At 38.1% G+C, this 27,107-nt stretch overlaps 1 protein-coding gene across 1 annotated transcript; it reads left to right on the top strand.

Annotated features, from left to right (window-relative positions):
- The first annotated feature begins 10,092 nt into the window (after positions 1–10,092).
- Positions 10,093–26,396, top strand: nab1a (NGFI-A binding protein 1a (EGR1 binding protein 1)). The gene is made up of 8 exons (XM_067415725.1): positions 10,093–10,382; positions 13,419–14,203; positions 14,329–14,462; positions 15,436–15,487; positions 18,141–18,260; positions 19,437–19,596; positions 19,694–19,837; positions 24,126–26,396. Exons 1-8 carry the CDS (start codon positions 10,280–10,282, stop codon positions 24,197–24,199), a joined length of 1,572 nt encoding a protein of 523 aa, XP_067271826.1. The 5' UTR covers positions 10,093–10,279; the 3' UTR covers positions 24,200–26,396.
- Positions 26,397–27,107: the final 711 nt, after the last annotated feature.

Genomic DNA, 27,107 nt, shown 5'->3' with positions numbered 1-27,107 from the left:
TTCATTTAATCTGGTTATTGTCCGCATTGGTGCAGTGTACGTTGGCCTTTCACAATTAATTTGAATCATCATTTCTCTCTGAAAAATATCTGCAGGTTTCTAACCCCCAACGAAGACTGTGATCCAGAGAATAGTGTGGCTTTCTGTGTGAAAATTTCAGCGGCCCTTAAACACTGTTCCCACGCGGCAGCCGAGTGTGGGCAGTCACCGCCTATTCTGAAATTCCGAAAGCGAAGATCCAGACAAAAGGAAAGGAATTATTGGGAAACTAGGGAAGTCATGTGGCTGGTGTAAAAAGTTAAGTCCAAACATGTCCTTATGAGAGGTCACTGAATGACCTCTGACCTCTAAAGAGAATTGTTATGCTTGGAAAACAAATAATGGCTGTATGAACATGATACAATTACAGTAAAATGCACGGAATAGACGGAGGCCACAGATGTCGTCATATAAACAGACAGTGGTTTATAAGAAATTACGAATTTATGATGCAGGCTGAGCTGAAATACAAGAAAAGTGAGTCATGCTCATTGGTATGTGAAATGCAAAATGGAACTGGACTGCAGATATTGTTATTGGAGACAATGTTTAATTAAACTATGGTTGTTGAGATGAAGTGAGATATTTACATTTTGCTGCCATTGTGGGTTGTGGTTGATTTGTTCAAACACCAAATTTAAGAAAAGGTTTCTGCATCGATGGCTGTCAGGGTTTCAGTTCTTTCCGAGTCGTGCTGACTTTATGGCTTTATTATCTCGGACTGATGAATTGAGTCAGGATTTCCTCCAGTGTGGTGGGCGGAGTTGTGGGCGGGGCTATCTCATGGGCCCCGTTTTTCAAAGCTGAAGGGCCAAACATCAAAGACTCCGAATGATAATCATCACGCCTGATGTGTTTACTGCATTTCAAAGGGGTGATTGAGTTTATTATCTTCAATTATGTTGCTCTTGTCTAATGAGTCCTTTGTTTGTCAGATCTCAGAATTTCCATTGTTCCCTTCTCGTTTCTTTGTTCATGAAGAAATGTCACATTATTCACGTCGCATGCGGAAGCTTTCATGTCGAGATAAAACCTTTGAAATGTCAAAACTGTGGAAGGTAGTCCTGATGTTTTCCAAGTGATAAATTCACTTCAATAGTCTTGAGGGGGCTTTAGAAATAACAGTAAGATGAATATAAACCTTTACATTTCCGGAGGGGGTAAAAAAACAACATAATTTTTGTTCTATTTTGAAAGTTGAAGAAACATAATGGTATTTTCAAACCTAAAAAAAATTTTCTACAAGTGTTGCAGTTTGGTCCTAGTAAAAATGTTAAATGCGCATGAGTAGTTTTGAAAAACACGTACCAGAGGTATTTTCACAATGTATCCCAAATGTTTTATTTTGGTTTCCTGTGTTTTTATATAATTTTATAGGCATTATTCAGGAATGCATTTAAAATGCTGTACTGCAACTAATCGTAACTTAAATGTTCCACAAACAGTTGGTTTTCATAGTAAAACAACAACACTCAAACCGATTAATCGCGATTATTTGCATCTAATATAAGTTTGTGTGTGTATATTACACATTTATTGTTCGCTTGTGTGTGTGCATATATAATTATAATATGTTTACAAACTTATGTTAGATGCGAATGCGATTTATTGCAATTAATCGACTTGACAGCACTAAAAAAAATTATAATGTAATTTTGTGGCTACTTAAAGAAACTGTACCAGGGAGTTTTCACATAAAAAAAGAAAAAAAAGAAAACATTTTGGCTATTTCAATATTTTTGTGACTAAAACGTAACCTTTTTTTTAATAGTTTCCAGTATGATTTTTTTTTTTAAACAAAATACGTAAAACTTCTTTCTTTATTTTTTGCCTTTTACTTTTCCAAAACGCAACACTGCGAAATGACGCAATGCTAAGGTGTTGTGGATGGTTGCTATGCAGTTGCTAAGGTGTTCTGAGAAGCTTTATCATGTTGCTAGGGTTTTGCTAGGTGGTTACTTACTGGCCTTAGTCTTTTGGATATCCTGGCTCCTGGATAAGTCTTGGGAAACTCATTCAATGAAAATCTAAGGGATTGTACTCCTCTTGTATTGTCTGCCAGGTGAAAATCATCAAATCATTGTGGGATGGGTTAGTTTAAAATGTAGGATTAGAGATTTGCAAAACCCCCATGGTGTCAAGTGAGAGTGATGGAGGTGATGCATGAAATCGGTGGGCATTGTTGTGACATTGACAGTTCAGAGAGGATATCATGATCTCTCTCGCTCTGTCTGTCACTCTCGCCCACACACAATCTCCCCCAGTCGGTTGTCAATCGGGCACTGAAGGTCAGTGGAGGTGTTCTTGCGTTTATATAAGGGGGCTAATAACCAGGCAAATATGTGTGTCTGTATACGGTATGTGCGAGTGTGTTTATTTTGGCGCGTCTGCTTGTAAACTGCTGTCATCTAATCTGTGGTTAAAGCTCCAGCCAGTAATCCATTTCACACTTTGGGTTATTTTGTGGCATCCACAATCTTAAAACACGCCAACGGCACGCCACCTAATCCTGCCAGTATACAGGATCCACGCACTGCAGAAACGCTGACATCGCCATGGTAATCTGACACACGTCACTGCTTATGTTTATGTATTTTGTTTTGTTTGTACAAACAAATTCATCCCAGTTAAGGGACGTCATATCTCAGTTCTTGAAGGCCTATAGGCCTACCCTGTCAAAACTGAATAAACAGATTGTCTTTGCTGAATAGTCCTAGATGCTAAACTTTTAAGTTGAACATGTTATCTTAGTTGACTTTAACTAGTGTAAACAGCAACATTTGAGGCAACGCTAAAAATGCAATGTATACTTGAATTGCCAGCAGCCATATCACCCTGTAGCCCAAGACTATATCACCCTGTAGCTCAAGACCATATCACCCTATAGCCAAGCAGGGCTGAGCCTGGTCAGTACCTGGATGGGAGACCTCCTGGGAAAACCAGGTTGCTGCTGGTAGAGGTGTCCAGGACAAATCTGCTCATTGCCTCTGTCCATCATGGCCTCCAAATCATCCCCATACGCAGGCTTCATCACTCGGTCTCCTCTCCACCATTAAGCTGGTGTGTGTGGTTGGCGTTCTGGTGCAATATGGCTGCCGTCACATAATCCAGGTGGATTATTACCTTATATTCTAAAGGTATTTCGCTTAATTTATTATTTATGTCTAAATATATAGAATTGTGTAGAGTTGTTTTGCACTTAAAGTAAACAAAGATCAATCCCCAATTAACACAATTTAAGTTACTCTTAACATATTTCTTAACCCTTAAACGCATGAATGTTTCAACAATCATTATTACATATTCGGGTCTTTAGCGACCCGGACCTATCTCTAACAAGGATGGATTTCCCAGGTTCAATTTGAGCAGATGATTTTATCATCATCACTGTCCTCATCAGAGCTCATTTCCTAGTACATTCAGCATCTGGCTTATATTCGCCATCTCAAACATATTCTCAAAACCATCATTTCCACCATCTTCAAAATCTATATTTTGATCGATGACAGCTTCTCCACCAGATCCATCATCAAGTGACAGCGACACTAATATTTGATTGAGTGCAGCAGTTGGTCTGCAGTCATTTCAAGTTTTGCTGATGATATTTCCTATTCTTTTGTTTTGTGCCTGCAGTGACTGAGTGAAACGTCACTTCATCATTGTGTATCAGACATTGCTGCCTTGTGGAATAAAGGTCAATTGCACTTAAGATTCATTAGAGTGAGTAATTGTTGCCAAAAATATACTTTCTTACACACCACAGGTCATTAGTGACACTATACATTTTTACAACAACAAAAAAACTAATTCAAAAAACAGATATTCTTTTAGAATTTTTTAATTGCTTATAATGAAAAGTTTGATGAATACTAAGGTTGATGTCTAAATTTAAAAAATGAATGAGTAGTGAATAATATCCCAGGTCGATTAAGAGGTATGCATTCAAGGGTTTGAATATTTTAAATACTTTTTAATTATTTACTAAATGTAAAAACCTCAATAAAATGTATTATATAACAATTACGTTTCATATTTACATTTATTTCATTTGAATTCTTTACTAAATGTAAACACACACACACACACATATATATATATATATATATATATATATATAAACAAAGATCAATCTCCAATTAACAAAACATGTATGTATATATATATATATATATATATATATATATATATATATATATATATATATATATATATATATAATATGGTAACACTTTATTTTAAGGTTCAGTTATTAACTAGGTGCTGATTAGTTAGCATGCATATTACTAGGATGTCGGTACTTATTAAGCACATATTAATGCCTTATTCTGCATGACCTTATTCTACATCCTTTAGTCTTAAATGCTACAAAAACTACCTTACTAACTATTAATACGCAGTAAATTAGGAGTTTATTGAGGCAAAAGTTGTAGTTAATAGTGAATATATGTTCCCCATACTAAAATATTACCATATATATATATGCAATACATATAACAATATTGCAGCTTCAATCTCCCTGACTCATAGTGAACAACTTTTATTTGTTTCTCGGTGATGAAATCCATCACCTCATTACTGTTTTACTTTCTCAGACAAGTTTACCAAAGCATTATAGACAGAACTGTCTTCTGCGAGTTAAAACTAGAGTCAATTAATTAAATCTGAAAGTGAGCGTGAAGTTGAATGCCAAAGGAGGAAGAAAGAGGATTTTCTGAGTAACTGTCAGCTTAACCATTAAAAACCGCAAGCCCACGCATACCCTGTCAACAGCCCTACCCTGCAATGACAACTCCCACTCTGAGCAGGGGGCCCCTATACACACGCGCGCACACACACAAACCGAGATGTGTTTGCACGTCACAGGGTGCCTATGTATATGTGTGTGTGCATATATGCGTAGGCGGCCAAGTGTGTGTGTGGGCGTGTTTGAGTAGGAAGACACGCTTGACTCGGATAGGCTCAGCAAATTAAAGGAATCTTCATTTAGTTCTCTCTCTCTCTCTCTCTCTCTCTCTCTCTCTCTCCTTATGTTTCTCAAGCTTATGTTAGAGGTCAGCTATTTACAGATATAAAAAGGAACAAGATTGTGTATGGGGTATAAATATAAATAAATATGCACACACATAAGAACTGTACATGCTCCTATTCTTATACATGATGTACATGTATATATGTTGTTCTCATTTTCATCTTATAAAATCCACTTAAAACTGCACATTTTACAATTTTCAAATGCTATAGACCACACACACCCGCACACACACGCGCACACACACACAACTTATTCACAATTGAATATAGATAACATATCAAATGTTGAAAGTGTGAAATTTTGGATTTCATAAGAGCCACACATTCCAAAAAAGTTGGGACAGGTAACAATATGATAACTGGAGGACCAATTTGCAACTTATTAAGTCAATTGGAAACATGATTGGGTATAAAAAGAGCCTCTAAGAGTGGCAGTGACTCTCAGAAGTCAAGATGGGCAGAGGATCACCAATTCCCCCAATGCTGCGGCGAAAAATAGTGGAGCAAAATCAGAAAGGAGTTTCTCACAAAAAAAAAAATAGCAAAGTTTGAATTTATCATCATCTACAGCGCATAATATAATCCAAAGATTCAGAGAATCTGGAACAATCTCTATGCGTAAGGGTCAAGGCCAGAAAACCATACTGGATACTCGTGATCTTCATGCCCTTAGACGGCACTGCATCACATACAGGAATGCTACTGTAATGGAAATCACAACATGGGCTCAGGAATACTTCCAGAAAACGTAATCGGTGAACACAATCCACTGTGCCATTCGCCGTTGCCGGCTAAAACTCTATAGGTCAAAACAGAAGCCATATCTCAACATGATCCAGAAGCGCAGACATTTTCTCTGGGCCAAGGCTCATTTAAAATTGATTGTGGCAAAGTGGAAAACTGTTCTGTGGTCAGACGAATCAAAATTTGAAGTTCTTTTTGGAAAACTGGGACGCCATGTAATCCGGACTAAAGAGGACAAGGACAACCCAAGTTGTTATCAGCGCTCAGTTCAGAAGCCTGCATCTCTGATGGTATGGGGTTGCATGAGGGTATGTGGCATGAGCAGCTTACACATCTGAAAAGGCACCATGAAGCTAAAAAAGGTATATCCAAGTTCTAAAACATAAGGTCCCATCCAGGTGTCGTTTCTTTCAGGGAAGACCTTGCATTTTCCAACATGACAATGCCAGACCACATACTGGATCAATTACAGCATTATGGCTGCGTAGAAGAAGGATCCGGGTACTGAAATGGCCCGTCTGCAGTCCAGATCTTTCACCCCTAGAAAACATTTGGCGCATCATAAAGAGGAAGATGTGACAAAGAAGACCTAATACCAAATAGAAGCCTGTTTTAGACAAGAATGGGACAACATTCCAATTCCTAAATCTAAGCAACTTGTCTCCTCATTCCCCAGACGTTTGCAGACTGTTATAAAAAGAAGAAGGGATGCCACTTCCACATCATTGCAAACATCCTGGTTTTATTCACAATTTGTACATTGTCCCAACTTTTTTGGAATCAGGTTTGTGTGTGTGTGTGTGTGTGTGTGTGTGTGTGTGTGTGTGTGTGTGTGTGTGTGTGTGTGTGTGTGTGTGTGTGTGTTTACAGACATAAACATCATTATAGTTCTATCATATACATCTACAAATAAAATATATGCATGATTCAGGTAGACCCTCAAGATCAAAACTCTGATTGCATGACACATTCCCTTGAGAGCAGGTACGCTTCACAAAACTCCAGTAAAAGGATCCGTGATAGCATGCAAGGTGCTGCCGCTTGTCATTTTTGTCACGTAAGATGGAAAATGACTTGGAAAAGCTTTTGTTTTGAGGAATAGACTAACACAGAACTGGGGGATGACAGCAACCACCACGCACTTCCTCCCAGGGGCTGTTCGCTGTGCCCAACCTCCTTCCTAAAATAGCACAAGATGCTCTGGCAGATGGGAGGCTGCTGATGCGCCCCTCTATCTAAAGAGCCAGCATTTTAGATACATGATTACATTTCATTTTAATATGCAGCTTGTGCTTCTTCTTTTTTTTCAGGCCAGTGTGGGGGAAGAAAGAAAAAGCATTATTTAACTTTATAGGTAGATTGTGCTGTGGTGTTATTTTAGGTGTTTATTCAAAGCTGTCATTTTACTGAGATGCAAGAGAGAAAAAACTTTCTGACCATATTACACATATATAGCAGTATACTGAGATGGGTTATGGGGGGATTTTGCACACAATAGAGCGTGAGTGAATTTCCTGTGGGGTTTACTGTCTGGGGACAAGAAAAAATGGTCACACAAGGCTGACATCCAAACCGCATTGTAAGCTGCAAAAAGTCTTGCAGCAAGGTTTTTGACATCCCAGCAGGCATTTTAAAACAAAGATGATAAAAGTCACACATTTCATGAATCAATAATGTCATTACATAGGCAGTCATTATATTGAACAAGTATTTAAAATAAGTACTTTAAATGTAAATATTTGGTGGTATTTGGTTGCTGCTTATGAGTTTAAATGTCAAAAAAATGTAATCGCTATTTGCTGAAAATCATTCGTTCGTTCTTCTCGTAGCCTAGATATTCAATTTGTTTATTTTTCGTGGGCAAACTAAAAGTCACACATTACCTGACATATTGTAATTACACGAGTATTTAAAATAAGTACTTAAAATATATTTCCTAGTTTAAATTTCTACATTTAAACTGCTAATCGATGAAAATCGTCTATACTCTTTGCACATTGAACATTCATTTTTTGCAGCCAAAATTTTAAAGCATGTATTTACACCAAAATTGACTTTCACACAGTAATAAAAGTACAAATATGTTGTTGTCACTGCTTACGAGTTTAAATGTCAACATTTTAATCTTTATTCACTGAAAATCGACTTTTCGTATATATTTCCCACTAGCACTTTTGGCGCGCACCCGTGTTCGATTGACGTCAGAGTTCAGTTCGCTTGGATGATGTGAACGCGGTCCTCCGAACTCGGGTGCGCCTGCGAACCATACCCGAGTCTGCTTAAAAAGGTGGTCTGGAGTTCAGTTCATGTGAACTCTGGTACAGTTTGCTGCTGATGTGAACGCAATCGTACTAAATTGCGTAAGTGAACCGTTATTAATGACATATGATTTGATAAAAATGTGTGTTTTGTGTGTGTTTCACTCATTTACCTGACGAGAGAGTAGAGAGCTGTAGTTCCCTTTCAGTCGGTCACGTTCGACGAAACAGACGAATTGGGATCTGATTTCAGAGACCTATCCACTTCGAGTGTATAAACACGAGCCAATCGGAGATTGGCATGTGATCCACACATTCCACGCTCCGCCCCGCAGTGCGGGTATAAATAAGGAAGTGGAATGGCAGATCAATGCTTTTTTCAGCTGAGGAGCCGAATACGTGACTGGGCTCCTAGCGGAAGCACGGCACCTGGCGACGGGACGTACATCTCCGTTCCCTTCTTCAGGGAACGAGGGTTACATACATAAACGAGACAATTTCTGCTCGTTTTCAGCATTCTTTAGAAAGTTTAGAGCATTTGCAGTACATTTGTGGCAGATAGACGCAAGTGCCATTATGTACTGAAGCTTTGGTAACTAAACCAACGGTTAAAAAACTAAAATATAATGACCAGTCCCAGTATAGTTGCCCCTCTGTGTTTTCTAATGGACGCGAGGCAAACAAAACATTTTTAAAATAAGTTTAGTTTTAGTAAGTTATTTGATGCTATAAAAACGGGGGGTGTGACGTCATGATTGACAGCTGAGATCTTCACTGAGGCACACTGAGACTTTTTTCTGGATTTTTGGGAGCAGACTAGAGCTTTAGCTTTAATTTGAACTTTTAATTTGAATTTTTAATTAAACTGTTTATTTCACACCCACATAAATAATTGTTCTGCATCTGTGAAAGTGTGGGCGGGCTTTTGATATTGCGACTGTACTTCCTGCTCTACTTCCTGCTCTCTACTTCGCAACTCCAGTCCCGAAATCGCTACTGCACAGACTCGGTCCCAAGATGTCAGCGCCATGCACCCCCGCCTGAAAGCTTCAACTCTGGCGAGCGGAAACGGATGATGTCGAGTCGTCCATATTTTTTTACGGCCTATGGTTCAGACCTTCGACCAAATAATATGAACACAGTTCAGTGGGGGTGGGGGCAGGGGGAAGCAATCGAACCAACTGTGAAAGTTTTTTTTTATAAGCATGATTACTTTTATACATAAGTCTACATTATACGTTTTTTTTGCTGAAAATCATTCATTCTTCTCATCTAGATATTCAATTAGTTTATTTTTCGCTGTCAAACTTACATACATAATGTCATTATACAGGCAGTCATTACATTGAATATGCACAAAAATATGCATTTAAAAGCCTCAGTTTAAATATCAAAATTTAAACTGGTAAAACTTCCACTTTTTAGTTTAAAGTTTAGTCAAAATTTACTTTTAAATATGTGTATAAAAAATACACATATAAATATGTAAATATGTTGTTTACATTTACATCGCAATTCGAAATTCGTCCACTCTTCGTAGGCCTATACATACAATCACATTTTTTATTTAGTTTTTTGCTGCCAAAATTGACTTAAATTTACTATTATACATTATTTAAAATGTAAGTATTTTGTGTTGTACAGTTTACGAGTTTAAATGTCAAATTTTTAATAGCTAAATTAGCTGAAAATCGTTCCCTCTTAATCGCCTGTGATATTCAATTAGTTTATTTTTCGCGGGCAAATTTTAAAGCATCTTTTTACACCTAAACAGACTTAAAAAAAAGTAAACATGATAAACATTCGCTGTGGTAGAAATAAACTGCCCCGGTTTCCCTTATTTACATGTACAAACGTGCACACCACAAAAAATCCTTCATATTGTGTGCTGAAGGCGGTGTGAGGGTCGTGTCGGAAAAAAAACCCCCACTGTATTACCAATTAATATTCTTCAATATGTCATCATAAATGTGTTTTACCGTGTGTGTAACCGTTCTCTCTCTCTCTCTCTCTCTCTCTCTCTCTCTCTCTCTCTCTCTCTCTCTCTCTCTCTCTCTCTCTCTCGCTCGGTATTCCGTCCCACGCCGCCCACGCCGCGCGAGGATTTGCGTCAACGCGTGGGAGTGAGAGAGCTATGCAGCTTACATCGGAATATCCCCGCACAAGAGAGAGAGAGAGGGAGACAGCGCGAGAGGGAGACAGCAGCGATGAGCCTTCAACGCACTTTCTCTCCTGCGCGAGAGGCGGAGCACTGCCTCGAGACAACGGCGAACACCGGGAGCAGTCGCGCGCACCAGCTGCGAAAAAGAGGTACGTAAACCCGAGGACTAATATAAACATTTCATTTATAAACATTCAGACGGGGAGTATTTTGGTTTGAGCTTGTTGTGTTTATAGACTCAGTATCCGAGTTATTTGCATGCATTGATCTCTTAGAGATTCCCAAGTGCATGTGAAGCAATAGTTTGAGATCTTCTTAGGAGAGTTTGCAGGAACCTGCCATTGCTTGTGTGTAGAATAATGTAATGCACAGTTGTGTTTGCAAAAGTATGAACTTATATGTGACTTGCAACTTTTATTTTTAATGCGGTGTGTTATGATGAAAGATCGGGTTACTACTTGTAGCAAGACATTCAACCCTATGCATAAATTGTCACTTTGAATGGAAACATCTGCTGAATAACGACTTGAAGGAACAGTGTATACATTTTTAATGTCAACAATAAGCCAAAACAAACAGCAGATTATTAATCTTTAAAGTCATTAATTTTTTTATTTGAAGTTTCCAACTGAAAGACAGAGGTTCCAGCTTTCTGCATGCAAGATTTTCAGATCCAATTTGAGCTTCAAATGCAATGAAAGTTTGCAACTTGTGTGGATAAACATTATGTGACTATCTGACTGGATGTTATGTACAGACCTTAGTCTGCATAGAATTTTATATGGATGAAAACAAAGCTGTGAATATAGATTTACAGCAGGGTGTGCGGAGGTATGAAATAACGTTGATAGGCACGATAGACAGTCCAATCGTTGCTTTCGGCCCGAATGCAGTGATTGGATGGACATGTTATGGTCCTTTTTACATTTTATGGTCATACGCCTTCCACAGATTTGATATAAATATATATATATATATATACAGGTCTTTCTCAAAAAATTAGCATATTGTGATAAAGTTCATTATTTTCCATAATGTAATGGTAAAAATTAAACTTTCATATATTTTAGATTCATTGCATACCAACTGAAATATTTCAGGTCTTTTATTGTTTTAATACTGATGATTATGGCATACAGCTCATGAAAACCCCAAATTCCTGTCTCAAAAAATTCGCATATTTCATCCGACCAATAAAAGAAAAGTGTTTTTAATACAAAAAAAGTCAACCTTCAAATAATTATGATCAGTTATGCACTCAATACTTGGTCGGGAATCCTTTTGGAGAAATGACTGCTTCAATGCGGCGTGGCATGGAGGCGATCAGCCTGTGGCTCTGCTGAGGTGTTATGGAGGCCCAGGATGCTTCGATAGCGGCCTTAAGCTCATCCAGAGTGTTGGGTCTTGCGTCTCTCAACTTTCTCTTCACAATATCCCACAGATTCTCTATGGGGTTCAGGTCAGGAGAGTTGGCAGGCCAATTGAGCACAGTAATACCATGGTCAGTAAACCATTTACCAGTGGTTTTGGCACCATGAGCAGGTGCCAGGTCGTGCTGAAAAACCAAATCTTCATCTCCATAAAGCTTTTCAGCAGATGGAAGCATGAAGTGCTCCAAAATCTCCTGATAGCGAGCTGCATTGACCCTGCCCTTGATAAAACACAGTGGACCAACACCAGCAGCTGACATGGCACCCCAGACCATCACTGACTGTGAGGACTTGACACTGGACTTCAGGCATTTTGGCATTTCCTTCTCCCCAGTCTTCCTCCAGACTCTGGCACCTTGATTTCCGAATGACATGCAAAATTTGCTTTCATCCGAAAAAAGTACTTTGGACCACTGAGCAACAGTCCAGTGCTGCTTCTCTGTGGCCCAAAAGTGTCTTGACCTGGGGAATGCGGCACCTGTAGCCCATTTCCTGCACACGCTTGTGCACGGTGGCTCTGGATGTTTCTACTCCAGACTTAGTCCACTGCTTCCGCAGGTCCCCCAAGGTCTGGAATCGGTCCTTTTCCGTAATCTTCCTCAGGGTCAGGTCACCTCTTCTCGTTGTGCAGCGTTTTTTGCCACACTTTTCCTTCCCACAGACTTCCCACTGAGGTGCCTTGATACAGCACTCTGGGAACAGCCTATTCGTTCAGAAATTTCTTTCTGTGTCTTACCCTCTCGCTTGAGGGTGTCAATGATGGCCTTCTGGACAGCAGTCAGGTCGGCAGTCTTACCCATGATTGCGGTTTTGAGTAATGAACCAGGCTGGGAGTTTTTAAAAGCCTCAGGAATCTTTTGCAGGTGTTTAGAGTTAATTAGTTGAATTAGATGATTAGGTTAATAGCTCGTTTAGAGAACCTTTTCATGATATGCTAATTGTTTGAGATTTTTTTAGATTTTTTTTTAAGCCAAAATCATCAGTATTAAAACAATAAAAGACCTGAAATATTTCAGTTGGATCTATGAAAGTTTAATTATTATCATTTCATTATGGAAAATAATGAACTATTATCACAAAATGCTAATTTTTTGAGAAGGACCTGTGTGTAGTCAACTATAAGTCAACCAACATAACAAAAGATGTTTCTAGAACAAATCACCTATCCTGCCTTTAATTTTCAAAATGAAAAGCCATTTTCAAACACTTTGAAAATTGCTTTATGGAGCTTATGTCCAATGAACGTTTTTTTTTTTTTTTTGAAAGATGTTGCATCAGTCAAACAATTGGCATGTTGGTAAACAACAGTACAATCCATTGAAAACACTATACTGCTATCCCTCACAGCTTAGTTTTAATTTCTGGCAAACATTTAATATGGCAGTACCTTTAATAAGGTCTATTCTAATTAAAACTGTGCTGAATCAGAATTATTAATGATTTTGTGTAACTTATTGTTAGTTTCATTGCTTATACTGTATCTTTGAGGAGCCCATAATATATTCACTCCAACAGTTCTTGTGGTAATTTGTCCATTACGAGTAACTCAATAATTGTTCTTCCCACCATGGTCAGTCAGCAATAGATGCCTTAGATGCTCTTGCTCTCTAACCAGCGATGCAAACAGAAACATGTTGAAGTAAAATGGGTTACTTCATTGCTTCATGCACATCGCTTCATGTTGACTTGAAACATTGACGATAAGAAGCTTGGAATGACAATGCTATGTTTTGCTCTATGTGTTTGCATGTGTAGCCATGTCAGTGCTCTTGCCACGTTCCTTGGGCGAGCTACAACTCTACCGGATCCTGCAGAAGGCAAACTTGCTCTGCTACTACGAAGCCTTCATCCAGCAGGGCGGCGACGATGTGCAGCAGCTTTGCGAGGCAGGCGAGGAAGAGTTCCTCGAGATCATGGCCCTTGTCGGAATGGCGACCAAACCCCTCCATGTTCGGAGGCTCCAGAAGGCTCTACGGGATTGGGTCACCAACCCTTCCCTCTTCAACCAAACATTGACATCTCTTCCCGTTTGCAGTATACCGGTGTACAAGCTACCCGAAAGTTCCCCGGGCATTCACAGCAATGGGCAACAGAACCAGCTTGCGGTTCCCAGGGCGTTATTACCCACAAGCCCCAGTCCTGGAAGGCTAGATCTCAGCAGGGACGGGACACCAGGCTGCTCCCCACTGCAAGGGGCTGGCGAGAGTCGTTTCTGGGGAAGCGAGAGCGAACACAGCCTATCTCCGTCCGGAGCCTGTTCCCCGTGTTCTCCACACGACGCTCTCGAAACTCTCGATTCCACCGCAGTCCAGTGCGTGATGGAGTGCGTAGAGCGACTAGCACAAACATTGCCCAAGAGCGACCCCGCAGAAGTCAAAGAACATGTCCGCACCAATAAGAAGCTCAGCAAGATGATCGGCCACATCTGCGAGATGAACGAAGACGATCCGCAGAAGGAGGTGGAGATTCGGAAATACAGCGCCATCTATGGGCGGTTCGATTCCAAGAGGCGGGACGGGCGGCAACTTACGATGCACGAGGTGTGTTTGATTCTTCTGGTTGGGGTGAATGCTAAGATTGCCTCATCGGACGAGAATTGTGCTGATTAACAGAACTAATTGTTCCGTAAGACAAAACGATTGATGTTTTCATTGTTGTTTCATAGCTAACGGTGAATGAAGCATCCGCTCAGCTGTGCATGAGAGATCTATCACTGCTCACCCGGAGAGATGAGCTTTTCTCGCTGGCCAGGCAGATTTCACGGGAAGTCACCTACAAATACACCCGCAGGACCAGCAGGTAAGGCACAATTTCTTCAATTCTTCATTTGATTCTATAAAAAAACTATTAAAATAGTGTATTAACCTTGTCTGGCTATCACCAGACCAAGCTCAATTTAAAATTAAACATTGGTCTGGGGAGTCTGTTCTGTATTTTCTACTGCATAAGAGGCGTGATCAACGGGCATTATTTGAATGACTCTGTATGCAATTGTATAGTCCTTCAACCAATCAGATCACAAGAGGCGTGATCAACGGGCAACGACCCATCGCTTCTCTTTCCGTCATCATGTTAAACCTGCGAATAGCGCGCCAGTCTTTTGGTTCACGGAAAAGTGTAACAGAAGCAGTAGAAATGTACAGGTTTTCAGACTGAGCTGCAGGGTGAAATCAAATTGCCGGCAGATCAGGCTGGGTTTACCCAGTCTAATATTAACCCTTCCCTTTGTCGACATTATTGAAGGGCTTGCTTTTGTAGTAGCGGGGATATTTGGAGGGACATTGCCATTATTTATGCAAATAAATTTTAAATGCTGTTTTGTCCCTGTTTACACCTGTTATTAAGATACAATTTGGTCGATCGGCTCACGGGTAGACGAAGGAGACACATTCCCGTTTACACCTCATTTTTAAATCTCTTTTGTCCACTTTAAAAAACTTTTGTCCCGATTTCTTTGACGATGGAAATACATACGGAGCATTGTGCTTGGTTACTTTTTTTTGTCTTCAAACTAAATTTGGGTCTTCAGCCGACTGTCTGGCTAGGCGCTTCCTATAATGTTTATGCATTAGGTCAGTAGGCGGAGAGTTGGCGGTCTTGCGTGGCTGTTCGAATACATTTGACCATATGAGCGTTTACACTACGAAAGCAATCTAATGCGTTTTCGACTACCTCTGGAAGTGGTCTAAAGTGGACAAGCTGATTTGTTATTCAATAAAAAAAGTATTACCGCAATGACTGTTTCAAAATTTAAAATAAATCTTTATTGTAGGTCCCACTGCGGTGATGAAGATGAACCATCTCCCAAGCGCATCAAATCTGAGGTAAGCTTAAACAAGTTCTGTTGATTCAGTTCATATTCATAAACCCCACTGCGACAAATTGCTTTATTTGCATGAGGCGCCTCAGCTTTGTAATAATTTCGAGCTCCAGGTGGTTTCTCTGGGCTTTTTTATTAGTTTTGCATTCTTGTCATGATATTTATTGCCAGCCGCCTTCCCATTGTGTCTGAATTAATGCTTTGTGTGTGCACTCTCTCTCTGTTAATAATCTCAGGAGAGTAATTACTGTCATGATTCACTCCGAAATGTCGCGTTCACAGCATTTTCCCATGAGCGACGTTCCTCGCCTCTGGGTGAACATCTAAAAGTAAATGATATAGTTGTTTTCGTATCTCTGTGAGGCTTCTAAGTCAACAAAACGGGTGCAAACAAAACCCTCAAGACGTCAAATTAAAAATTTGTAATTTTAGCTCACTTTTAAAAAGCTTGTTTTTGACGGAAGTTGTTTTGTGGGGCTCTCAGGATAAAGAGAAGCTTAGTACACAAACACACAATCATTCATCCACACAGGCGGAGAAGTACACAGTGGACTGAAACACATAATTGACATCATCCTGTGGGTGCTTACTGAATTACCCACGCATCGCTGTGGCTGTCTCTGCCTGAGTCTAACGTCATACGTGGACACATAGGCGCACACACACACACACACACACACACACGCACACACACACACATGCGTGATGACCTCAGAGGAAAATGCGGAGGTTGACAAGGGGCGACACGAAGTGAAAATTTGTTCAAAGGTGACAATCTGTTAGAATAACAAGATAAATACTGGTGAGAAACAAACAGGAACGTTGCCATGGCAGAAAAAAAGGTATATTACTCTAAGATTAAAACCTTTTTTTAATCAAAGGATTCTTTTTCATAAATGTACACATCTAAACTCAAAAAGTAATGCTAATACTAAAAACAAGTTTGAAAATAAAAGACTGTATTTCAGCTGACTACGCCTCTTACAGTATATTTCATGTCAATGGTTTTATTTTTTTGAAAGGCTTTGAACAATTTGCACAAATGTATCATTCATCTTCTATGCATACATCACCCCAAAAAAGTAAATATTTCAATTTAAAAATAACATTATATATAAACTTTAATTTAATATATACTTAACTATATACTTATCCTTAATTATTTATAAACTATAAACAATATTTGTATTATCTGTATATATCTGTATATCTGTATACAGAATATCTGTAATTCTTATATTAATTTGAGGTCAATGTGATTTATGTTTTTAAAATGGTTTTATGAACAATTTACACAAAAATTGTTCCTCTGGATTTTATGCATCCAAATAAAAAAATTATAAATATTATTTTATTTTAATACTAAATTTAAAGCTACACTATGTAACTTTTCCGTCTGCTAGAGGGCGCCTATTTAAAACAAAGACGTAGCTTGATGACGCCTAGTTTGAGCTCAGAATCTTGGGACATGTGGTCTCCAACTCACAGCCAGTGGGATAGGATTATTATTAATGTTACTGTAGTATGAAGAAGAGCAGGGCCGAGTGTTGAGGGAGCTGAGTAAGGCCGCTAGAGCGATTGTTGCGCAACACACGGCTCGCGAGCAAAGGGACTTTTATTATGACGGGACACAGTCGCCAGGGCCATTTCCGCTTTTCCGGTCATTAATATGAGGTAACGCAGCTCTGTTTATCATATCAGATACATTTAAGTGCGTTTAAAATGATGTGATGACGTTACACTGTGTGTTCGCTCAGCGGCTGCTGTGACACTTGTTTACACTGAAGTAAGACTAAAGCATTTCTGCCAAATAAAACTGGAAACCGAGGGTAACGCAGATATGACGCAATTGACAGGCGACTCCCTCAGACGTCCCGGATCCTTGAATTAAAAAAAAAACTATGTTCTCACAATTTACAAATAATTGGAAACATTTAGGATATTGTAAGAACTCAATTGAACAAAATATATAACACTGGCCTGGTGGTTTTTGGATATTTTACTGCAAAAATACTACATAGTGCTCCTTTAAATACCAAAATATTATTAATATTATATTTAACTTTAATATTAAATTTAAATGTTATATTATATTTATTGAAAAATGATGTCTGCTGGATTTTATGCATCCAAAACACAAAAAGTTATTATTTAGTTAAAAAATATTTTTATTATAACTCTTATATTTTAGCTGTATACATTCATACAACACGTTTTATATACATTATTGAATTATGCGAACAAGCATTTGATCTGTGTTTGCATAATTGTGTAGGGTGTTTCTTGGCTCAGAGAGAGGAGGAAAATGTTCATTTACTAAATAATGAAGATTTTTCGTCCAATAACATTTTACATTATAAGTGGAGTTTTGTGAAGGAAAACGTAATTGCTACAAAAGTGTAAACTATGATTATTTGGATGGTTCATCTTGCCAGCAGCATGTCTTACGTCCTCTGGCACTGTGGACTACAGATGTGATGACTCAGTTTGTGCTAACAGCTTTCTTCATTTGTGCAAATGTCATGTTTGCACCAGAGATGCAAATAAATGAAGCCATCATGAAGATATAAAACTCTCACTTCAGTCTTAGCTAGTTTTAATGAAAGTTTCTCATGAGCTTATCGCTCTCTCTTTCGCTTTTTCTCACTTTCTTTTAGGACGGTGTCTACGATCTACAGGAGGCGCTTCACGTTCTTCAAACACGCCAGGAGACGGTGAGAGAGCAACTTGCAATCGCCAAATCTAAAGGAGACGAGACGATCAGACACAGTCTGCAGGTAGTTTGAGTCTGCGTTAAGTTGATGCGTTAAGCAAAGCATGGTGCCTGGCGTTTGCATGATTTGTTTGAAACCTTTGTTTCAGTGTTTAAATATTTGTTTTAACGTTGTTTGAACTTGTCGTTTTTTTTCTTATTTTCAAAGTGACTTTTAAAGAACTTGTTTGAACTTAATTTGAATATGTTTTGTTTCAAAGTTGTTTCAACTATGTTTGGAAACAATGTTTGAATGTTTTTAGTTTAGTTTGAAAGTTAATTTAAACTTTTGAAAGGTTGTTTCAAAGTTATTAAAAAAATTATTTATTTATTGTCTGCACTAAAGCACAAATATATTTTCAGATATTTCAGAAACATGTTAAGGTCACATACTTGTTTCTCTAAAAAAAAAAACACAAAAAAACAATGCAGATATTCTACTTTAAAATGTGCCTTCCGTGTCGGAATGTCTGTTTTTGTTTTGGTCTGTGTGACCCCACCCACTGCCAGTTTGCCCAATAGTATTTCGACAGCCTGGTTTGCCAGTTTGACGGAAAATAGAGCATATTTCAGCCATGGAAGCCAGTGAACAATCTGGGTCAGAGAGCACAGATTCTACCCTACCTAAAAAGCCTCAGCATCCATTTAAAAGTCTTTATGAACGGGAGATTATTAAATATCGAAGGAATCAACTTACAATGTAAGGCTCGTCACATTCCATTTTCAACTGCAGTTGTTCCTGTTGCGTGTCCTCAATCTGGCAACCCACGAGGGGATCGAGGGGGCGGGGAAACAACCCTATCCAATATTTAGAATTTTGACTGCAATATCTGAATTTTGAATTTTAGCTGTCAATATCACATACAGCATTTTTTTTTTTTTTTTTTCCCAACATAATTTAGTTTGAAATTTATTTGAAAGAGCTGTAATTGTTTATTTCAGACTTGTTTAAACTTGTTTTTTTAAATGTTTGTTTCAAAGTTTCTTGAACCTCAGGTCCTCAGTATGTTTGGAAACAATGTTTGTTTGTGTGTTTTGGTGTACACAAGGTTTGGTTTTGTAGTTTTAACTAACGAAACATTTTGAATGTATATTTGTTTGAAATGTTAGCTTTCAAGTTGTTTGAAAACGTTGCCCTTTTGAGACCTTTTTGTGAAATTTTTTTTCCTGTTCAGTTCACATTCAGTGTTTGTGTGTGTAGGTACAGCTGGACTCTCTGCTGGCCAAGCAGGTGGAGCTCTTGCGTGATGCTGCCGTCCAGGAAAGATTGAAATCGTTGGACTGGCGGATTCCAACTGCGGCACTGAAGTACCTCGCTCCCACCGCTCAGCACTGCAACAGCGGTCTCTCACATATCTCTGGTACATTTCTCCTTTATTTGCTTACTGTTACTTAGTAACTGTTGCAATTTTTCATATCAGTGGTTAAGTATACGTACCGTCTTGTGCTTAAATACAGGCGAGAGACCCCTAAACTTGCGTCTGACCGATGTTCCACTGGGCAGGCAATTGGCCAATGAGCTAAAGCGACATCACAAACAGAACGCGGAGGAGCGACATCATAACCAACAGAACTCTGAGGAAAGAAAAACGGCCACCACAGGTTTGTGCTCACCACCAGACCGTGACATTTAATTTACAACTTTGAGGTAGCGATTACTCTGAAAATTCCATTATTAATGACCCTCATGTCGTTCCAAACCTGTAACGGTGCAGTCACACGGGGCTGTGGCGTTAACGCTTGATGGAGGGCGTGGCTGAAGGTTGGCGCTGATGCGACCGCAGCCAATCACACGTCTGCTCTAGGGTTGCATGAACGCAGTTGGCTAGCGTCTGCTCTAGGGTACTTGCATAGGGTGATCTGATTGGATGATGCCTGTGTTGGCGCTTGAAAAGTTGAGAAATCTACAACTTCTGCCGCTTGCAACGCGAATGAAGCGACGCGACGGAACCCACAACTCAGTTCGTCAACGCATGATGTAACCCATTCAAAGTAAATGAGAAGCTTTAACGCCTACGCCCTGCCCCGTGTGAATACGGCGTAAGACCTTCGTTCATCTTCGGAACACAAATGTAGATGTGTTTGATGAAATCCGAGCGCTACATAGACAGCTTTTAAATTACCACTTCCAATGTCCAGGAAGGTAGTAAATTGGCACAATTGGCCAACACTGCATGTGCATAAGTCATTCTGCCATAGAACTAGGAACGCTGCAATGTTTAGACAATACCAACGGCATAGGAGTCTGACACAGGCAAGAAGAAATTGTTGAATAAAGTTGTTATTTTTGTTAGTTTTTTGCGCTACATAAGATTAAGGTTGAACCACTGTAGTCACATGGACTATTTTAAGAATGTCTTCGGACAATTAAAATATAAAAAAAGCTTAAATAGCTGTCTATGGAGGGGTCAGAGAGATCTCGAATTTCATCAAAAATATCTTCATTTGTGTTCCGAAGATGAATGAACATGAAGACAGAATTTAAATTTTTGGGTGAACTAACCCTTTAAGTGACGCTAGAAAAGACGCTCTGTCCTGTTGTGTTGTCTAACTTTACTCTGACAAATGAAGAGAGTTGCAAAGTTTCCAGAAGCTTTCCAGAATTTTGGTAACAAGAAGTTTCTGGAAATGTAACAGAAATGTTCAGCCCCTTTGCAACCTTAGAAATTAACATTCCAATTGGAAGTAAAAGAATGTCCTTTTGCCTTATGTCATAGGAGAACCTTTTGAAGTTCCTCCAAAAATGTTTTTGATTCTATAGTTCTTTAGAAAACCAACTGTAACAGGTTCTTTGAAGAACCTTGTATCTGAAGAACCTTTAATATATCATCAAGAACTTTTTAAAGTTCTATTCCAAAACCTAGTGTGCTCCAAAACACTACAATTCAATTAATATTGGGTTAGAAAGTTAAAAAAAAATTATTATTATTTTTTAAAGAAATGTATTTATCCAGCAAAGATGCATTAAATGGATCAAAATTGACAGTAAAGACAAAACATTTATATTTCAAATAAAAGCTGTTTTTAAATGTTCTTTTTATCAAAGAACCCGGAAGAAAATGCATCATGGTTTCCACAAAAAAGTGAAGTAGCACAAGTATGTTAAACATTCAAATGAATAAAAATTATTTATTGAGCAGAAAATCTGCATATTAGAATGATTTCTAATGAGTAATAATGCTCTAAAAAATCAGCTTTGATATTAAATAAGATGTTTAAATACCGGTATATTCAAATAGAAAACTGTTATTTTTAAATCATGATGTTAGTTTGATCAAATAAAATTCAGCCTTGATAGAAAAACCAACACAGATACGCCCTTCAGCGAAAGCTCAATATCTTCACAATTTAACTTCGCTAAAGCCTTTAGATTAGACTGACCAAATATAATGTTTATCTGATCAAATATCTAGGATTTTTTTAAGTTTGTCTGGAAATGGCTGCAAAACTGCAAAAATGGGTTTTCAGTACAATACCTTTTCTATTTATACAGTTGATATGTCCTGATTCAGTTTAATAATGTCATCTAAATATGAATAAATTCTAAGACACGGGTGCGGGCGCAGTTTCACTCTTGCCACAATGCATTCTGGGATTGTCAGTCTATTCACAAAAGATACATGTGGTTCTGCCTTCTAATTTGGCCAAAATGTGGGATCTCAGAAGGCAGCGTAACGTTGCCACCTACCTTTTGGAACAGCCTTCAAATGCTGTCTAGGTAGAGCTGTAATCTTCAAAGAACCAACTGAGGAACGGTGCACAGATTAAAATGGGTCCTGTTGGACCATGTATTTGCATGCATGTTGTAGCCTGGGTTGGCACAGGTTTATCTCAGTATCATCCTGGCACACTGACACCTACACCGCTGCATTAAAGCCTGATGTGTCAACGTAACGCACGCATCAGCAGGGCTTCAGAGAACTTTTTGTAATGTATGCAATCTCTTGCATGCAAATGTCCTCGACGAAGGTAGCACTTTCTCTCTGAAACTCCTACCTGCCTGTGCAAGCTGCGTTAGCGCGCCGCGAGTAGGTGAGGAAGGGGGTGAGGATTTACTCGTCTTTTTGACGTTTCGGGTTTTTTCTTCCGCCTCAATGTGGGCAGAACCTGATGTCAATTAGTGTCATTTACTGATCACACTGGTCGTTTGAAAATACGTTTAATACCCCTAACTGTCTATTCAGTGATTTAAATTTGAAACAGTAAAAAGTACCATTCTTTGTTTTGGCGTAAGCGTTTACGGATATGTGTTTGTTTACTGGAAATTGCTGAAATGTGTTGAAAATTCCAACATATTGAAACTGTTATAATGCGAGAATTGAGGCAACTAATGTTACGGACTTTTACTTTTTTTATTAAATTGAAAGTTATGTAAACCCTGTCCTAATGCATCAAACAAATTAAATCCAAATGATTTCAGGGTTCAAAATTTCACAGTGCAAAAGTTTCCACCGAGTACTAATTTCTTATGTTGTCTCTGCTGTTTTTTTATTATTAATTTGGTAACACTTTACACTAGGCTTCTATTTGTTGACATTAGTTAACTGTAATTGTTATCATGAACTAAAAAAAAAAAAAAAAACAATACAAAAAACATCTAAATTTCAACATTTACTAATACTTTATTAAAATCTAAAGTTGGTCCTGTTAATATTATATTAGTTAATAAGCCTGAGCTAAACTGAACGAACAATGAACATTTGTATTTTTATTAACTAACGTAAAACATATTTTACTAGAATGTCAAATTATAATTATTAAATAATAATATATTTAACTAATAAAATAATTATTAGTTAATGATTTTATTCAGTAAGTACATTAATGTACATTTTTTTAAAAGATTAAAAAAAATATGTGTGTGTGTGTGTGTATATATATATATATATATATATATATATATATATATATATATATATATAGTACACTTATTGTTTTAAGACATATAACAATGTATTGTTATATTTAAGACATATAACAAAGTGATTTTGTAATCATATTTTTTTAATGAATTGAAATAGTTGATTGCCGCAAATATAGCCATTTCTGTTGTTCTGTTTCTGTTGTTCATTTAATGTTGTTAAATTATAAATAAATACATAAATAAATGGTTAAATAATATTAAAAGGAGATTAATAAATACTGTACCAAATATATTGTTCCTTGTTAATTAGTTAATGCATTTAATTTTAAATGTTACCATTAATGTTGAGAAGTATTTAGTATTATTTTGCTATATATTTATTGTTTTGGTTGATTTGACTGTTGCCTCATTCTAGAACTTTGAAATTTGAAGAGTTTCCACATAATTAAACATATATCTCGATTCCAAGCATTTTTTCATAGCCATTTAACTATGTAAGCAAGCTAACCAAAAATATTTAAACAAATTAAATAGGTTTTTAAGTATTTCCCAGACAACAACATAACATAGTGTCTGCCCAGATCTGACCATCATTTAGTCTGCGTTGTATCCACCAGATGTGGCCTGAAACTGGCCGACCCTATGTTGCTGTCTGGGTTCACTCTGTCTGTGGCCATCTTGCCTCTCGGTCAGCTATTTCAGTCCTGCAATTGCAGCTCCTATCGCTTTTTATTGGGGAAACATCAAACTCTCATCAAATTGTTCACCAAGCTTACAATGAAATCTGGCAACAACTGTCTCATAAATGTTGTTTCTAAATGCTCAAATCATGACAAAAACCTGCAGCAAATAGGCAGCTGCAGTGACGCAATGACTTTACTAATTGCCGATTGGTTGTTTTATTTAGAAGGCGGGACTTATTCCACCATATTTCATGTTGCACTTTTTCCCATTCATAGTTATATGATTGAACCATCTTTGTATAGCTAAAGTCTTTGATTGTAATCCTTTGCCTTTTTATTTCAGAAAACGGGTCTCAAAAAGAGCCCAGGCTTCTGGAGAAGAAGGCCATCAAATCAGAACCAGAGGACCCCAGATAACATCTTCAGCTTCTGAAAGAATTCTGCGTTTTGTTTGCTCAGTGGATTTACTACTGAAACTGTGTGGCCTTAAGAACTGTAAATGCCCAGAGATCAATTTATTTTAATTTTTAGTTTTTAAAAAAATATTTTATTTCTAATAATAGAACGAAAAACACGAACGTCTTGCAGTTGGTGTACACAAGAGCGTATTTGTGACTGTGCATCTTTTTGTACATAATCTGTGTTGGTTTATTTGATTGCATGTCTTATTCGTAAACTATTTTTATTTAAACTATTCATTACTCAACGGAAGCACTCTCCAACTGAAGTTTTGTAGGGGGAAAAAAAATGGTTGTGAAGTCCTTAGATTAGTTGATTATTTTAAAGTTAAATGATGACATTCATCTATTCGTATCGCTTTGTCAGTGAGGATGAACTTAATGTGTACTTCGTAAAAGAATACTGAATATGTAGAATTAGCTTTGCGCTTTTTTGCGTCACTTTAGATGTTAGTACTCTAACCTCAAGGCCCGTTCACACCAAGAACGATAACTATATCAATAACTATCCATCATCCTTTCCTCACACTTTGTAATAAATCAATAAATAAATCAAAATGACCCAAAGACTTAAAATTATACTTTTTTTTTGTTCAGAAAGTTTATTTCATTTTGATATTTGTTCAATTTTTTAAAGCAATTTTTTTAGATTTTTTTTATTTATTTATTTGATTTACCTTTAAATTACTATACACTCACCTAAAGGATTATTAGGAACACCATACTAATACTGAGTTTGACCCCTTTCGCCTTCAGAACGGCCTTAATTCTACGTGGCATTGATTCAACAAGGTGCTGAAAGCATTCTTTAGATATGTTGGCCTATATTGATAGGATAGCATCTTGCAGTTGATGGAGATTTGTGGGATGCACATCCAGGGCACGAAGCTCCCGTTCCACCACATCCCAAAGATGCTCTATTGGGTTGAGAACTGGTGACTGTGGGGGCCATTTTAGTACAGTCAACTCATTGTCATGTTCAAAAAACCAGTTTGAAATGATTTGAGCTCTGTGACATGGTGCATTATCCTGGATGGGAACATGGTGGTCATAAAAGGATGAACATGGTCAGAAACAATGCTCAGGTAGGCCATGGCATTTAAGCAATGCCTAATTGGCACTAAGGGGCCTTAAGTGTGCCAAGAAAACATACCCCACACCATTACTCCACCACCACCAGCCTGCACAATGGTAACAAGGCATGATGGATCCATGTTCTCATTCTGTTTATGCCAAATTCTGACTACCATCTGAATGCCATCAAGACTCATCAGACCAGGCAATATTTTTCCAGTCTTTAACTGTCCAATTTTGGTGAGCTTGTGCAAATTGTAGCCTCGTTTTCCTATTTGTAGTGGAGATGAGTGGTATCTGTTGGGGTCTTCTGCTGTTGTAGCCCATCCGCCTCTAGGTCGTGTGTTGTGGCTTCACAAATACTTTGCTGCATACCTCGGTTGTGATGTGTGGTTATTTCAGTCAAAGTTGCTCTTCTATCAGCTTGAATCAGTCAGCCCATTCTCTTCTGACCTCTAGCAACAATAAGGCATTTTCACTCACAGGACTGCAGCATACTAGAAGTTTTTCCCTTTTCACACCATTCTTTGTAAACATTAGAAATGGTTGTGTGTGAAAATCCCAGTAACTGAGCAGATTGTGAAATACTCAGACCGGCCCGTCTGGAACCAACAACCATGCCACGCTCAAAATTGCTTAAATCATCTTTCTTTCCCATTCTGACTTTCCACACCAGTAGACGATATCGTTCTGTTTTGTCGTTTGCCACTTTAAATTCTAGAGTCGGTGAATTCTGATTGGCTGTCATTGTTTTGTATTTTTCTACAGTGGAGGAAAAAAAATTTCTGAAAGGGATTCCAATGATATTGTTTTTTTTTTTACCGTTATAGTTGTCGCCCTTGGTGTGAACGGGCCTTTATTCTCAGCCTACAAAATTGTGTATCTCGCTGTCGGTAAATGTTAACCGCTACATTGTGACTGTGATTTTTTCCATAAAAAAAATTTGCAAACTTTTCTTCACACAGGGATGTTTTGTTATTTAGCTGTGCTATACTATGTCTGATGTCTTTTTCTATGCACATTTGTCATGTTTCAATCTTTTGTGTCTTGTCTTTGTGAAATCGTTCTACAAATAAAAACTAAACTGGAAAAAACGTAGTTCACAAATGTTTCTCTTCACTTCAAATGTTCTAAAAATTATACATGTTAGTAATAACAAACATCATGTGGGTGTGGGAGCAGGTGATGGGAGGAAATTTTTTTGGATTTCGCTTGATTTTGGATGGTTGTGGTTTTTAATTTTAAATGGTCCACGGATAAATCATTTATAATAAATACTGCACATCCAATAAACAAAGAATTGTCCATTTTGATTAAATGGTGACTCTAAACTCGACATTAAACTTTATATAAGCAAGCAAAGAGCGTAAAACACGTCTCATAATCTGGAAGCAGTTCATAGCCTAAATCGAGCTGATCCAAGCAGCTTCCTGTTCTGTTTATGTCACACACATACGTTAATGCTAAAAAAAAAAAATGCACCCACGTTCAGATACACAATGTGTTCGCCAGTCGCTTAGATCTGAAGAAGCCCTACACGGGTGTTCCTCAGGAGACACGTCACCGAGCACCTACAGAATCTCTGCGTGCGCGAGCGAGCGGTTAGATCACTGTGGTGACCCAGATGTGTGGGCGGTGCCTGGATGTGGGCGGAAGCATTTCGAACAGCACTGTGTGGCTCACAGCAAAGGCTTTTGTCTCGATGTAAGTGGGATAGGGTTAGGTGTTCTCATTTAGGGCTTTTTAAAATAAATAAAAATTACGGGTGAGCATTAGCAGGTAACAATGCAAAA

The sequence above is a fragment of the Pseudorasbora parva genome, chromosome 14 (assembly GCF_024679245.1).
Source record: "Pseudorasbora parva isolate DD20220531a chromosome 14, ASM2467924v1, whole genome shotgun sequence".
NCBI classification, from domain to species: Eukaryota; Metazoa; Chordata; class Actinopteri; order Cypriniformes; family Gobionidae; genus Pseudorasbora; species Pseudorasbora parva.
The sequence above is the reverse complement of the archived record's forward strand: the minus strand, read 5'-3'. Positions and strand labels throughout refer to the sequence as shown.